A 15897-nucleotide genomic window follows, 5' to 3' on the forward strand; every position below is an offset into this window, starting at 1 on the left:
GTAGAAAACTTGCCCTGTTACCATGGGGTTCTAGAACACCTCTAAATACACACAGAAGACGACAGAGATTACCTACAAATTTCAACCATCGCTTAAATTCTAAAAGCAGTTTTTTTTGTGTATTCATTTGTTGATACCGAAGGTGTGTGTGTGTGTGTGTGGGTGTGTGTGGGTGTGTGTGTGTGGGGTGTCTCAGCTATAAAGAAATAGTAAAAAGTCGTCTCTGCGATGCTCAGTCTTTAGGACTTTCTGTGGCTGCCCCCCTCCTGTCTCCCAGCTTGTGCTGTGATTTGAAGGATGTGCTCAGAGTGTGAAGTGGGGGTCGCCGTGTGTGTGTGTGTGTGTGTGTGTGGGGGGGGGGTGTGCTATCGTCCCTCTTCCTCCTCCCTTGTCAGGCCCACCCCCTGCCTCCCTGTCTCAGGGCCACGGAGTGTCCCCACCCCTCAGATAAGCCATTCCTTTTTGCTCTCGTCGATGGTCTCTGTGAAGTTGGGGTCGTTGTTCATAATGGCGGCATCCGCGCTCTCGGCAGACTCTGCTCCCTTGGCCTCATTGGTGTGGTAGGTACCCTTGTGACGAAACATGTAGCGGATGAGGAAGACCAGGGTGCAGAGGATGGTGAAGATCACCACAGCGATGACCCCTGGGGAGACAGCCAGAGGGTCAGCACATCACACACCCCGCCCTGTTCCCTCTGGTTCCTCCCCTGCTCTCCCCACCCTCTCCCATTGGAAATGTTCTTGTCTCTCTGATTTATTCCTTTTCTGACTTTGTTAATCCCCCCCATTTCTAAATACTTTTTTTTTTTTTATGAAGAAGAATGATATCCTTATACATGAGAAGAAATGCAATTGGCTTTATCCCAATTTTATATACAGGATAAGATGAGGTGTCCAGGATCTGCAGAGTAATATTTCAAGGTGGCTGGACGGGAATCTGATAATCCACAGATGTGACCTGGAACAGTTCTGAGCTCATTCACTTCATGAGGATTCATTCAACTATTTTCTTTGCTTTATTTTTGTCTTCATTTATTTATTTATTGCCTCCAGTTATCGCTGAGGCTTGGTGCCAGCACTACAAATCCACTGTTCCTGGTGGCCATTTTTTTCCATTTTATTGGAGAAGACAGAGAGAAATTCAAAGAGGAGGGGGAGAAAAAGAGAGGGAGAGAGAAAGATAGACATCTGCAGGCCTGCTTCACTACTTGTGAAACTTTCCCCCCTGCAGGTGGGAAGCTGGGGCTCGAACTGGGATCCTCGTGTGGGTCCTTGCACTTAGTACTATGTGCACTTAACTGGGTATGCCACTGCCTGCCCCCCTATTCAACTATTTCTCCTTCTCTGGCAGGGTGGTGCCAATTCTGCCCTGTAAACAAATTCTGAGCTTTGTTAATATTAGCAAACCGCTTGGGTTCTTACTGAGTGTCTTTCTTTTTTGAGTTCTATGGTTGAACTCCCAAACATCTATGGACCATTATGAAATAAAGTTTCCAGTTAAAGACAACAGTGGTCTGTTGCTTCAATGTTTTCTCCAGGAGTTCTATTTCTCTGTGATAACCTAGAGATAATTTCAGGGGCTTGCATATTAACTTTTTGACTATTTTTTGACTACATGACTGAAATACAAAAATTGAAATTCTACTGTGATGAACTGTTTTATTGCTGGAAAAGTTATGACATATTTCTTTTTTTTAAACAAATTAATTTTTTAATACTTTTTTATATTTATTTAATTTATTTTTTCCCTTTTGTTGCCCTTGTTGTTTTATTGTTGTAGTTATTATTGTTGTCGTCGTTGTTGAATAGGACAGAGAGAAATGGAGAGAGGAGGGGAAGACAGAGAGGAGGAGAGAAAGACAGACACCTGCAGACCTGCTTCACCGCCTGTGAAGCGACTCCCCTGCAGGTGGGGAGCCGGGGTTCGAACCGGGATCCTTATGCCGGTCTTTGTGCTTTGCGCCACCTGCGCTTAGCCCGCTGTACTACAGCCCGACTCCCTAAACGAATTAATTTTTAAAAATATTTTTATTTCCTTTTGTTGCCCTTGTTGTCTCATTGTTGTAGTTATCGTTGTTGTTGTTGGATAGGACAGGGGAAAATGGAGGAGGGGAAGACAGAGGGGGAGAGAAAGACAGACACCTGCAGACCTGCTTCATGAATTAATTTTTAAAATTTATTTCTTTATATTGTTTAATTTAATCTATTTATTATTGGGTAGAGACCGAGAGAAACTGAGAGGGGAGGGAAAGGTAGAGAGGGGAGGGACAGAGAGATACCAGCAGCTCTACTTCACCACGTGTGACGCTTTCCCCTGTGGGTAGGGACTGGGGCCTCAAACCCGGATCCTTGCGCATTGTAACGTGTGTTCAACCAGGTGCGCCACCACCCAGCCTCCTCCCCCCATATCTTTTCCTAAGCAAAGATGTGCCATGACTTTTTCCACAATCCAGTATATTGTGCCCAAATACTTCATGTTTATTTTAAAAATTTATTTATTAGGGAGATTAACAGCTTGCAGTAAATACAGTTGTTGGTACATGCGTAGAATTTTTCAGTTTTCTGCAAAACACTCTCACCCCCAGAGACTTGCTTACTTTGTGTCCATTCTCTTTACACTTGATTTCTTATATTGTCCTACACTAACCTCACAGATGATTTCTTCTTCTTCTTTCTTTCTTTCTTTCTTTCTTTCTTTCTTTCTTTTTTTTTTTTTTTGCCTTGCTGGGGCTCGGTGCCTACACTAAGAATCCTAGAGGCTATTTTTTTCTCTTTTGTTGACCCTGTCTTTTTTTTAATCATTGTTGTGTTTACTATTATGGATGATGTCATTGTTGTTGGATAGGCTAGAGAGAAATGGAGAGAGGAGGGGAAGACAGAGGGGGAGAGAAAGACAGACACCTGCAGACCTGCTTCACCACTTGTGAAGCGACCCCCCCCCCCCTGCAGGTAGGGAGCCGGGGGCTTGAACCAGGATTCTTATGCTGATCCTTGCTCTTCATGCCATGTGCACTTAACCTGCTGCACTACTGCCCGACCCTGGGATGCATTGGATCGACCTTCCCGTGGTGCATCCTGTGAGTACCCATTCATTGGGGAAACTGACGATCCTTCCTAGCCGACTGAATCCACATGGATCCCAGTCACTTTCAAAGCCAGCAACAAACAGCTCCTGATAGCTTTCAACCTGACCTGTTGACTGGCTACGGAAGAAGGGCAAACGCTAGAAGAAGAAGAACTGCCCGACCCCTAGATGATTTCTTACAGACAGACGTACACGTGTGTCATAGCATTGGACAACTTTTAAATCTCAGCTATTTTCTTTTCTGAAACTCTAGATGTTGCCTTAGTTTCAACTTATAATTTATTTTTCTTTATTTGCAATATCTATTTTAAGGCAGAACATGTGCCGCTTTTCTTTAGTTTCTTGATCTAAGTTTCCTTTGGTTCTTTGGGCATTTCATTGAATGTTTTTCCTAGTCAGTTCCAATTTGGGGACTGCTTTGGAATTTTACTTTTAAAATTTAATATATTTTATATTTTTAAATCAGTGATTAAACTGTGGTTAACAACATTGTAGGGTTTGATTTTATATACTTAATAAGGACAGAGAGAAGCGGAGAGGGAATGGGGACATAGAGAGGAAGAAAGACAGAGAAACACTTGTAGCCCTGCATCATTACTTGTGAAGTTCTCCCCCTGCAGGTGGGAGACTGGGCGCTTGCACCTGGGTCCTTGCACATTGCAATATGTGTGCTCAGCTGGGTGCACTGCTGCCCGCCCTGCTGATCTTGACTTCGTTCTTTCTCATGTTAGATAAAATAGTTTTGTGTTAGGTTAGCTCCAAGTGAAAACTAACGCTACCACACTTCTAGAAGAAACCAGAAAATCTTTACAACCTTGTGGTAGCCAGAGTCTATAGATAGGATTTAACAGAAAATATTATGAACACTATCAACATTTAAAAAAAAATTGACTTTATTGGAATTAAAATCTCATACTAAGAATTGAAAAGTTAAGTTACTAACTATGAGAAAAAAAATTCAGAATACACATATCTTACAAAACACTGTATCAGGAAGATTAAAAAGAGCTCTTAGAACGCAGTAGCTGGGCTGGGAAGACAGCATAATGGTCACACAAATGACTCTTATATCTGAGGTTCTGAGGCCCCAGGTTCAATCCCTGATACCACCATAAGCCAGAGTTGAGCAGTACTCTGGTAAAAGAAAAAAAAAAATCCAGGAGGTGGCACAGTAGTTAAAATGCTGGGCTCTCAGGCATGAGGTCTCTGCATGTGTCAGAGTCTTGCTCTGGTTCTTTCTCACTCCCTTCCCCCATTAGCAGATAAGTAAAGTTTAAAGTAAACATACAAATAATAAAGATTTTAAAAAGAAATTTCCATGGGTTGGGGAGATAGCATGATAGTTGCACAAAAAGACTTTCATACTGGAGATACCAAGGGTCCAGGTTCATTCTCAGCACCATCACATGCCAGTCTCTGTTCGGGTGCTAACATGTCGGGCTAGATTCGCGGGCAGGAGAGAGACGACCAGGGACTCATGGCTGAGCTGGGAATGCAGTTCAATCTTTATTGATGAGCGAGAATGCAGTGCAATCAATCTAATCTCTTCATTAGAAAATCCTGTCCTTTATATTTTCTGAGGCGGAAGTGTCAGAAGGGGAAGTATGTAGGATAGGGGGTGGGGAGAAGTAAAAAAGCGTGAGAACCAGTGGGGATTAAATGGTGGAAAACAGAATGTGACTAGGAGAGGGGGTGGAGTGGAAAAAGAGCGTGAACCATTGGGATTAAATGGTGGAAAACAGGGTGTGACTAGGAGAGGGGACGGAGTGAAAAGAGAGTTCGAACCAGTGGGGATTAAACCAGTGCCCTGCAGACAGGGAAGGTCTCAGGTAAAACAGTGATTATGTAAATAGACCACAGTGTTAAGCAATGGAGCAGGGGGCAGCTGGTGTACTTCCCAACAATCACAAGCCTGAGGTGAGCAGTATTCTGGTAAGGAAAGAAAATAAGTAGATAGATGGACAGACAGACAGACCATGAGATGGACAGAACTCAAAAGCAAGAAGTCACCTAATCCAATGCAAAGATAAAATTTAAAGCAGATACATCTCAAAATTTCAGCCCATGATTCACAGGAAAAGATGCTCCATCTTTTTCCTCCTCACCTACCTGCACACTTAAACCACAATGAGACACCACGACTCATCACTAGAGTGTTGAGAATGCAGGAGACAGACAAGACCAAGGGTTGGTGGAACAGTGTAGCTTCTTAGGTAGTGAGTCTGCATATGTAAAAGTGGTCCAACCCTTTGGGAAAACTACATGCAAGTCCTTAGAAAGTCAAATATCTATTTTCCAAAAACGCCCAGCAATTATGCTCCTCAGAATTCAAGAGAAATGAAATTTTAGGTCCACACAAGATTTTTAGTAACTGTATCCCCAAGTAGCTTCAGTCTGGAAACCCAGCAGACACCTAGCACTAGATGAGTAGATGGAAAATCCTGGAACCTTTCTTTGTACAATGGGATACAATTTGGCAACAGACATCAACAGAGGGTTGGTACAGGCAACAGTGTGGGCAGAGTGAAAGAAGCAAGACCCAACAGATTACTATGTAATCCCTGGATTCCATTTATATGAAACTCTGAAAGGGACAAAAGTTATCCATGTAACAAAACCAATTCAGAGACTGGGAATAAGGAAGTGGGGGGAAAAGATGAACCAGTCAGGGGTCACTAGAGAACTTTTCCGGTAGAGAGAGATGTTCTTTATCTTGACGGTGGTGATGCTTATGAATCTATCCCTTTTGTCAAAACTCATTAACCTCTTACATTTAACCAAGTGCATATTATACTTCAGCAAAGCAGAACTCACAAAAAAAGAAGCCTCTGGCCCCCATCTCTAGGGGAGAAAGAGCAGTGAAGCAGGGATGCAGGGGTTCTCTCTTTCTGTCTCCTCTCTCTGCCCCTCCCCTCTCAACTTTGGTCTCTAGCCAATAAATAAATAAATAAATAAAATATTAAAAACCAAATTAAAACAAAGAACAGCAGCAACAAAAACAACCAATGAGGATAAAGAATATACCAGAATTTTGAACATTGTGATTTAAAAAAAAAAATCAAACAAACTTCATTTTAATAAAAGGCAGAGGGAGGGAGGGAGGGAGGGAGAGAGAGAGAGAGAGAGAGAGAGAGAGAGAAAGAGATAGACAAAGGGAAAAACAGATGGATAGGTAGGTAGATAGGTAGATGCTACGGCACTGCTCATGTCTGGTTTATAGTGGTGCTTGGGAATCAAACCTGGGACGTCAGAGTCTCAGGCATGAAAGCCTTTTGCATAACCCAGTCCTGAAAAGTATGATTTAAACAACACACAAAATGTGTTATAATTCTGTGGATATATATATATATATATATATATATATATATATATATATATTACTTTCCTCCTGCAGGGAAAAAAGTGCAACTGAGAGATATCAAGAGGGAAAGCAGAAAGCAGAAAGAGAGAAAGAGAGACACCAGCAGTACTGCATCACCACTTGTGAAGCTTCCCCTGTGCAGGCAGGGACCGGGGGCTTGAACCGGATTCATAATGTGTGCGCTCAACCTGGTGCACCACCACTCAAATGGGGTCAGGGACAGCTTAATGATACGAGACAGAACTAGGGAGAGAAGAACACAGCAGACGGCGGCAGGACTGAGGTGCTAGTTTAGCAATGCCATATTTATTCTGCACGTCTCTGTGCTGAGAAGACAAGTCTTAGTCTAGATACGGCAGCCTATTTCTGATACTGTTTTTGTTCAGCATGTGAGAGGATGAGAGTGACAAAAGCAAGAGGACTAAAGAAACATCCTGCTTAGTGGCAGGGGTGCCTACCTGTGGAGTCAGATTCTAGCCAGCTCATCTGCCATGCCATGCCGTTTCTCTGTCAGTTGTCAGCATTAGAAGGAGGCCGGGGAACACCTGTCCTGTCTCCTGTACCGCCACAGTTTACAGTCTTAAATCACAGCGAAACAGCAACTGCTCTTTCTTCTGCCTACAACTCAACTACCTGAGACCTGAGCGTGTGGCCTGTGAGGAGAGCCAGGTGACTTCACTCACCTCCAATGATAGCTGAGTTTCTGTTCACACCATTTCTTATAGCTTGGCCTTGTCCTGGGTTATACGGGAAGTCAGCGCTGGCTGTAGAGAGAGGAGAGAGAGGCAGCATGAGAGTCCGGCACTCGGTCAGTCCGAAATGACTGAACACTGATCTCTTTATTTCAACCAGTAATTTAATATTGATTTACAGAATTATAAGATAATAGGGTACAAGGGGGTCGAGCGGTAGCACAGCGGGTTAAGTGCACGTGGCACAAAGCACGACTGGTGTAAGGATCCTGGTTCAAGCCCCCAGCTCCCCACCAGCAGGGGAGTCGCTTCACAGGCGGTGAAGCAGGTCTGCAGGTGTCTCTCTTTCTCTCCCCCTCTCTGTCTTCCCCTCCTCTCTCCATTTCTCTCTGTTCTATCCAACAATGATGACATCAATAACAGCAACAATAATAACTATAACAATAAAACAAGGGCAACGGAAGGGAATAAATAAACAAAAACATTAAAAAAAAGATAATAGGGTCTAATTTCACACTTTCTCACCAACAGCATTTTGTGTCCTCACTCCCTCCACTGAAAACTGCAGTTCTCCCAAGGTTACTGATAGGGGCTGACTATTCTTTCTTTCTTTTTTTTAAAATATTTTATTTTTATTTATTTATTCCCTTTTGTTACCCTTGTTGTTTTTTTTATTGTTGTAGTTATTATTGTTGTTGTCGTCGTTGTTGGACAGAGAGAAATGGAGAGAGGAGGGGAAGACAGAGAGGAGGAGAGAAAGATAGACACCTGCAGACCTGCTTCACCGCCTGTGAAGCGACTCCCCTGCAGGTGGGGAGCCGGGGTTCGAACCGGGATCCTTATGCCGGTCCTTGTGCTTTGCGCCACCTGCGCTTAACCCGCTGCGCCACAGCCCGACTCCCTATTATTTATATTTTTTAAAATTATTTTTATATTTATTTATTTTCCCTTTTTGTATTTATTTTCCCTTGTTGTTTTTCATCATTGTTGTAGTTGTTGATGTCGTCGTTGTTAGAGAGGACAGAGAGAAATGGAGAGAGGAGGGGAAGACAGAGAGGGGGAGAGAAAGACAGACACCTGCAGGCAGACCTGCTTCACTGTGAAGTGACTCTCCTGCGGGTGGGGAGCTGGGGGCTCGAATCGGGATCCTTACGCCGGTCCTTGTGCTTTGCGCCACGTGTGCTTAACCCGCTGCGCTATCACCCAACTCCCTATTTCTATTTTTTAAAAACATTTTATTATTATTGAATAGAAACAGAGAAATTGAGAGGGGAGAAGGAGATTGAGAGAGATAGAGATAGATAGACAGATTGAGCACCTGAGAAGTTTTCCCTCTGTAGGTGGGGACCAGGGGCTTGAACCTGGGTTCTTGTGCACTGTAATGTGAGCACTTAGCCAGGCGCACCACTGCTTGGCCCCACTGTTATTTCTATAATTACATATCTATCTATTTAATTTTTGCCCATTTTTCTACAGTCATGCTTTCACTTCCCTTCTTTTTTAAAAAAATTATTTGTTTTATTTTAATGAGAGAGATACAGAGAGAAGGACCTACAGAAAGACCAGAGCCCTGCTCAGCTTTGGCTTATGGTGATTCTGGGGACTGAACCTGGGACCTCAGAACCTCAGGTGTGATGGCCACCTTTGCTGGGGTTTTTGTTAAAGGTAAATCTTCTGACAGGACCCACTTCTCCTGGAAACATGAGAGCTGGGTGGGCACCAGTTAAAGTAAACTTATCATGTAATTATTTGGTATAATTATATGTGTACACACTGAGGACATAGGTTTGTCTAGTAATACACTGAGAACTCTCCCTAAAGGCTCAGGATTTGTGAAGATAATTTGTTCCCAGGGAAGAAATTTCCCAGTTTCTTCCAGAATCTTTCACAATCATGATAGAAAAAGAGGTTCCTTTTCTTTCTCTTCTGTAAGAAACATGACAACCAGAAATGAAGATTCTAGATTCTATCAACATGAGCTACTTAATCCTCTCCCTCTTTTCTTGATTAGGGAGATTAATGGTTTAATACAGTGAAATACAGTAGTTTGTACATGTGTCAAATTTCTCAGTTCTCCACAGAACAATCTACCCCCCTCTAGGTCCTTCTCTGCTATCATGCTCTAGGAACTGAACTGCCACCCCCCCCCCCCGAGTCTTTTACTTTGGTGCAATACACCAAACCCAGTCCAAGTCCTGCTTTGTGTTTCCACTTTTGATCTTATTTTTCATCTTCTGTCCATGAGTGAGATCATCCCATATTCATCCTTCTCTTTCTGGTTGATATCACTTAACATGATTCCTTCGAGATCCATCCAAGATGAGGTGAAGGAAGTGAAGTAATCATTTTTAATAGCTGAGTAGTACTCCATTGTGGACTTGCTGTTCTTACTCAAAGTAGGAAAATGACTGTTAAGCAGGTCATCATGGGTTAACCATGGGAACCATTCAAACCAGCTGATGTGAATAGAACCACAGACACTTAGAAATAGACAACAAACAGAAAGAGGCCTGGACACTGAATCTTGAGATATTTCTTCCTTCCCCAAGCCTTTAACAGGTGGTTGCAGAAGAGAACTTCTGGTGGTAATTCTAGTTCTCTCTCTGGTCCAGTACTCAGTCCAGTTCAGTAAGTATGGACCTAACAGAGTCCATGATAAGCAGCAAACTTGTCCATTTTGCTGCCAGCTCTCTGTCCTGTGCTCTTTCCAAATCTTCAAGGGTTGATTGCATTAAATTTGGATTAAAATTACAAATTACAATGTCACCCCAAGTAAGCAACGACCTGATATTTATGTATGGGCTTACTATCCTAGATGAGATGGTCACAAAATTGTCCTGTGTTGCTTACATTAAAACAAACAAACACACACCTGCATTTTAGAAACCTTTGTTTTCTCCTGGAAACTTAAGTTCTCTCTCTTCGGAGAGATTCTGCTTTGGGCAGGAGCCATCCTGATTTCTGGGGCTTTATTTATAACCTCAGCCTGGTTGTCCTAACGCATTAGAGAACTCACTCCCTAGAGGCAAATCCATTTTATTCCAGTCAGCAGAGTGATTACTGTATTGATAGATGTATTTCCAATGATTTCATTGTAACTACCTCCTTCCCCCGGGAACCAATGTCTTCTTCTGAGTGGAAGTACACTTAGAAAACCACAACAAGGATGGAAACGAGACCAAAAAGTTCACCTCTAGCACAGGCTTTGCCTTCTGCTATTAACTTCCATGCCCCCAGTTTGTTGGGAGGGGAAGAACAATTTTAGTGGTGCTGAAGTGTATCAAGGACCCTTTAGTACTATGAAATCATGGTGAGGAGGCTCAGGTTTGGAGTGTTATTTCACAGAAGATGATAGATGTCCACGCTCTCAAGCCAGACTTGAATTAAATGGACACAACAGTCAGTGAGTCACTTGGCTTTGTGGTTCTCAAGTCACACTGTCTGGTCACCTACACATGGTCTCAGGATATGGGGGTCTCAGGAAAGAGTGTGTATTTCTGCTGATGACTTTTTCACATGGCCTAGTGGTTTGTCTGGCCCAGTTCAATGTAATCCTCTTAGACCACTCTTTGCATCACTTAGAGGGGAGTCCCACCTTTGGCACAGGCAGGCATGCTTATTAAAGAGCCAGGTGGAGCTCAAATAAGACTGTTTTTCTCACACAACCAACCAAAAAGATATACCTATGTTCATAGAAGCACAATTTGTGTCGGGCATTAAGCCAGCTTCCCCTGCTCTACCCTGCATTCCTGATAGATGGCCTATCTACATAATCATTGTTTTGCCTGAAAGATTCCCATCCATTCCATTCCTTTGATTTATCTTCTTTCTACCTTGAGACACTCCCTGCCTGCAGGGTAACATTAATCTCACCAGTTAAAACCCTCACCACAGTTGCTAAGGAAGTTTCTACCTTCTAAGCCCGCTTTTGCCTTTCTCCACCCCCTTTCCTAGCCATTTCCGTTTCCAACTTGCCACTTCCAGTTCTATCCTATAAAAGTGCTGTCTCTCTGATCAATAAAGACATTGCATTACCACTCTGCCACAAGTTCAAGACTCTCTTTCCTGCGTAGCTGAGTGAGTAGCAGCCCAGGATGGCTCTGGTTGAGTTCTCTTCAACCCAGAGAGCATGCGCCCGGGAAGTGGCACCCCCACGCTAGCCCACCAAATTTGTAATATCCCAGACCTTGTGAAACCAGAAATGGGAACAGGTTCTGATAAGAGTGCCTCAGCCAACACCTACTCTACTGGGTTCTTTTTAATTTTTATTATTTTTACATATTAGATAGAGACAGCCAGAAATCAAGAGGGAAGGGGGTGATAGAGAGGGAGAAAGAGAGAGAGAGAGACAGAGAGACACCTGCAGCACTGTTTCACCCCTCACAGAGCTTTTCTCCTGCAGGTGGGGACTGGGGGCCTGAATCTGGCTCCCTGTGCATTGTAACATGTGCGCTCAACTAAGGTGTGCCACCACCTGGCCCTTTTATTGGGCTCTTGACACTACAGTCATGGACCCATTTAACTCCTCTGCTTTCTCTGAGGTTTTTGGGTTGAAGGGAGGTGTGCTTGGTTTTTACAAGCTCTCACTCATCTGGCTTCCAGAGCTTCCTGACAAAGGAAGACAATGTCACACGATGACAGTGTCAGCTGAACAATGGGATGAATGAATGAATGACAAAGCCTGGACTGACAGCATAGAAGGAAAGAACTCAGTACTCCTTGGGTCACAGACGGGCTTCCCAACAGCCCAGTGAACTCAGAAAGAACAGTCGTCACAGTACAGAAACACTCGCCAGATCAGGAGCTGTGCTCAACAGTGTTATTGGGATACATATTTAAATGTGGTAACAGGGCCTCATCTTTGTGTATTATCACCCTAGGCAATTTATTTTATTTTTTATTTTGGAGGGGGAGAGAACAAAGAGACATGAAGAAAGAAGAGAGAGGAGAGACACCACAGCATGGCCCCCCACTATTCATGGAGTTCCCTGGGTGCTGTCCATGGTATTGAGAGAGGAGAGACCCCCACACCCCTGCCCACTCTCCATGGGGTTCCCTGGGTGCTGTGCAGGGTGCTGAAAGAGGAGAGATCCCACACCCCTGCCCACCCTCCATGGGCTCCCTGGGTGCTGTGCCTGGTGCTGACAGAGGAGAGACCCCACAGCCCTGTCCACCCTCCATGAGGCTCCCTGGGTGCTGTGCATGGTGCTGAGAGAGGAGAGACCCCACAGCCCTGCCCACCAGGCATGGGCTCCCTGGGTGCTGTCCATGGTGCTGAGAGAGGAGAGACCCCCCACAGCCCTACCCACCCTCCATGGGCTCCCTGGGTGCTGTGCCTGGTGCTGAGAGAGGAGAGACCCCCACAGCCCTGCCCACTCTCCATGGGGCTTCCTGGGTGCTGTGCCTGGTGCTGAGAGAGGAGAGACCCCCACAGCCCTGCCCACCCTCCATGGGGCTTCCTGGGTGCTGTGCATGGTGCTGAGAGAGGAGAGACCCCACAGCCCTGCCCACCCTCCATGGGGCTTCCTGGGTGCTGTGCATGGTGCTGAGAGAGGAGAGACCCCACAGCCCTGCCCACCCTCCATGGGCTCCCTGGGTGCTGTGCCTGGTGCTGAGAGAGGAGACACCCCACAGCCCTGCCCACCCTCCATGGGCTCCCTGGGTGCTGTGCCTGGTGCTGACAGAGGAGAGACCCCACAGCCCTGCCCACCCTCCATGGGCTCCCTGGATGTTGTGCACGGTGCTGAGAGAGGAGAGACCCCACAGCCCTGTCCACCCTCCATGGGCTCCCTGGGTGCTGTGCCTGGTGCTGACAGAGGAGAGACCTCACAGCCCTGCCCTCCATGGGGCTTCCTGGGTGTTGTCCATGGTTCTGAGAGAGGAGAGACCCCACAGCCCTGCCCACCCTCCATGGGGCTTCCTGGGTACTGTCCATGGTGCTGAGAGAGGAGAGACCCCACAGCCCTGCTCCACCACCCATGAAGCTCCCTTGGTGCTGTGCCTGGTGCTCTTATATGGTGTCAGGTGTCAAATCTAGGTATTTACTTGGTCACCTAGCTCCTGGCCCCTGGGATATAATTTTATGGCACTTATAAAATGTGAACAATTGATAATAATTTTAAGGCAGGTGTCCTCAAGCCTCAAGTATCTACCAACTGGATTTAAAAAGATAGCTGCATGAAGATTTTGGAGATTTGAGTTCTTAAACATCTATTTCTTTCCAATCCCACAGAGCAGGATTTCCCACAGAAATAAGACAGCATAAAAGAACAACGACAGAGAATAGGAAAGCTATCAGGGGATGGATGGGATGGGATACGGAGTTCTGGTGGTAGGAATCGTGTGGAGTTGTACCCCTCTTATCCTATGGTTTTTGTCAGTGTTTCCTTTATATATATATATAAAAAAAACATACACAACCCTCATCTGGGATGGAGCTTGAAGGAATCTTGTGAAGTGAGATGAGCCAGAAAGAGAAGGATGAATCTGGGATGATCTCGATCATGGGCAGAAGTGGAGAAATAAGAACAGAAGGGAAACACAGAGCAGAACTGGGACTGCGTTTGGTGGATTGCACCAAAGTAAAGGACTCTGGTGTGTGTGTGTTGGTGGGGGAAGGGGAGTGTCAGGTCCTGAAGCATGATTTTGGATGGGGTTTAGATTTCTTTTGCAGAAAACTGTGAAATGTTACATGTGTACCAAGTACTGTATGTTTCCGTTGACTATACACCATCAGTATCCCAATAAAGAGAAAAAAATATATAAACCAACATTTTTTTTTTAAAACTACAGAAGACAAATAAGGTGGTGGTGGCTCTTATTCACATCACTTCAAAATAAGTAAAAGAATAGACCTCAGGCTCTGAAACCCACTGCAATAAAACATTGAAATGCACATAAAAATAAATAAATCGGAGTATTATTGTTGATGATGTCGTTTGTTGTTGGATAGGACAGAGAGAAAGGGAGAGAAGAGGGGAAGACAGAGAGGGGGAGAGAAAGACAGACACCTGCAGACCTGCTTCACCGCCTGTGAAGCGACTCCCCTGCAGGTGGGAGCCAGGGGCTCATAATAACCATAACAAGGCTACAACAACAAGGGCAACAAAAGAGGAAAAATGGCCTCCAGGAGCAGTGGATTCATGGTGCAGGCACTGAGCCCCAGCAATAACTCTGGAGGCAAATAAATAAATAGATAGGAATTATCTCACACAAGCCCTCCCACAGTGAGAAGCACTTAAAGTTTCAGCTTGTCATATATCAAGGACAGAAAAATGAGGTAGTACTCGATGTTTCCTAGAGAAAATACTGCCATGGAAATCATCAGAGCTCGAGAATTTAAAGTGATAATTGGGGATGATAAAACAATAACAGCTGCTATTCATTATAATTTAATTCGAACTGCAATATCACTTTTTGCCGCCGGCTCTGGGCTGGAGGAGGGTTGTGGGGAGCCCTTTGCTCTTTGTTCTTCACTCTTTTTTTTGAAAAAAAATCTTTATTTATTTATTGCCTAGAGACAGCCAGAAGTCAAGAGGGAAGGGGATGGTAGAGAGGGAGACAGAGAGAGACCTGCAGCCCTGCTTCACCCCTCACAAAGCTTTCCCCCTGCAGATCCCCTCCACCTGGGGGTTCGAACCCAGGCCCTTGCGCATTGTACCATGTGTGCTCAATCAGGTGCACCACCACCTGTGGTCCCTGTTTTTCTCTCTTGTCTAAGCCAAACTCTATGGTGGAAACACACACTTTCTCCACTGGCTTGTCATAGGCATCCACTGCTGGCTGGCATTTTAGAAATTAGTGTGACAACAAGAAGACAACAAATAACCCCATCCAAAAATGGGGGGAGGACATGGACAGAATATTCAGCACAGAAGAGATCCAAAAGGCTGAGAAACACATGAAAAAAATGCTCCAAGTTTCTGATTGTCAGAGAAATGCAAATCAAGACAACAATGAGATACCACTTCACTCCAGTGAGAATGTCAGACATCAGGAAAGGTAACAGCAGCAAATGCTGGAGAGGGTGTGGGGTCAAAGGAACCCTCCTGCACTGCTGGTGGGAATGTCAATTGGTCCAACCTCTGTGGAGAACAGTCTGGAGAACTCTCAGAAGGCTAGAAATGGACCTACCCTATGATCCTGCAATTCCCCTCCTGGGGATATATCCTAAGGAACCCAACACATCCATCCAAAAAGATCTGTGTACACATATGTTCTTGGCAGCACAATTTGTAATAGCCAAAACCTGGAAGCAACCCAGGTGTCCAACAACAGATGAGTGTCTGAGCAAGTTGTGGTATATATACACAATGGAATACTACTCAGCTGTAAAAAAAAACGGTGACTTCACCATTTTCAGCCGACCTTGGATGGACTTTGAAAAATTCATGTTAATTGAAATAAGTCAGAAACAGAAGGATGAATATGGGATGATCTCACTCTCAGGCAGAAGTTGAATATGAGAAATAAGATCAGAAAAAAAAAAAGCAAAAAACACAAGTAGAACCTGAAATGGAATTGGTGTATTGCACCAAAGTAAAAGACTCTGGGGTGGGTGGGTGGGGAGAATACAGGTCCAAGAAGGATGACAGAGGACCTAGCGGGGGTTGTATTGTTATATGGGAAACCCGGGAATGTTATGCATGTACAGACTATTGTATTTAATGTTGAATGTGAAACATTAATTCCCCAATAAATAAATTAAAAAAAAAGAAACTGGTGTGAAAACCATTGATAACTCTACACAAAAGATCTAAG

The 15897-nt window shown here is 44.6% G+C and overlaps 1 protein-coding gene across 1 annotated transcript in view; it reads right to left on the reverse strand.

Annotated features, from left to right (window-relative positions):
- Nucleotides 1-362: 362 nt before the first annotated feature.
- The window catches only part of LOC132536244 (contactin-associated protein-like 2), a gene marked incomplete at its 5' end in the record, with an annotated part of 64344 nt that continues 48809 nt past the window's right edge, over nucleotides 363-15897 (reverse strand). The window contains 2 exons of the mRNA XM_060183822.1: nucleotides 363-643; nucleotides 7129-7209. Coding sequence (XP_060039805.1) covers nucleotides 444-643; nucleotides 7129-7209 — 281 coding nt within the window. The remainder of the gene's footprint in view (nucleotides 644-7128; nucleotides 7210-15897) is intronic.

This window comes from Erinaceus europaeus, unplaced genomic scaffold (genome assembly GCF_950295315.1).
Source record: "Erinaceus europaeus unplaced genomic scaffold, mEriEur2.1 scaffold_421, whole genome shotgun sequence".
Lineage (NCBI taxonomy): Eukaryota > Metazoa > Chordata > Mammalia > Eulipotyphla > Erinaceidae > Erinaceus > Erinaceus europaeus.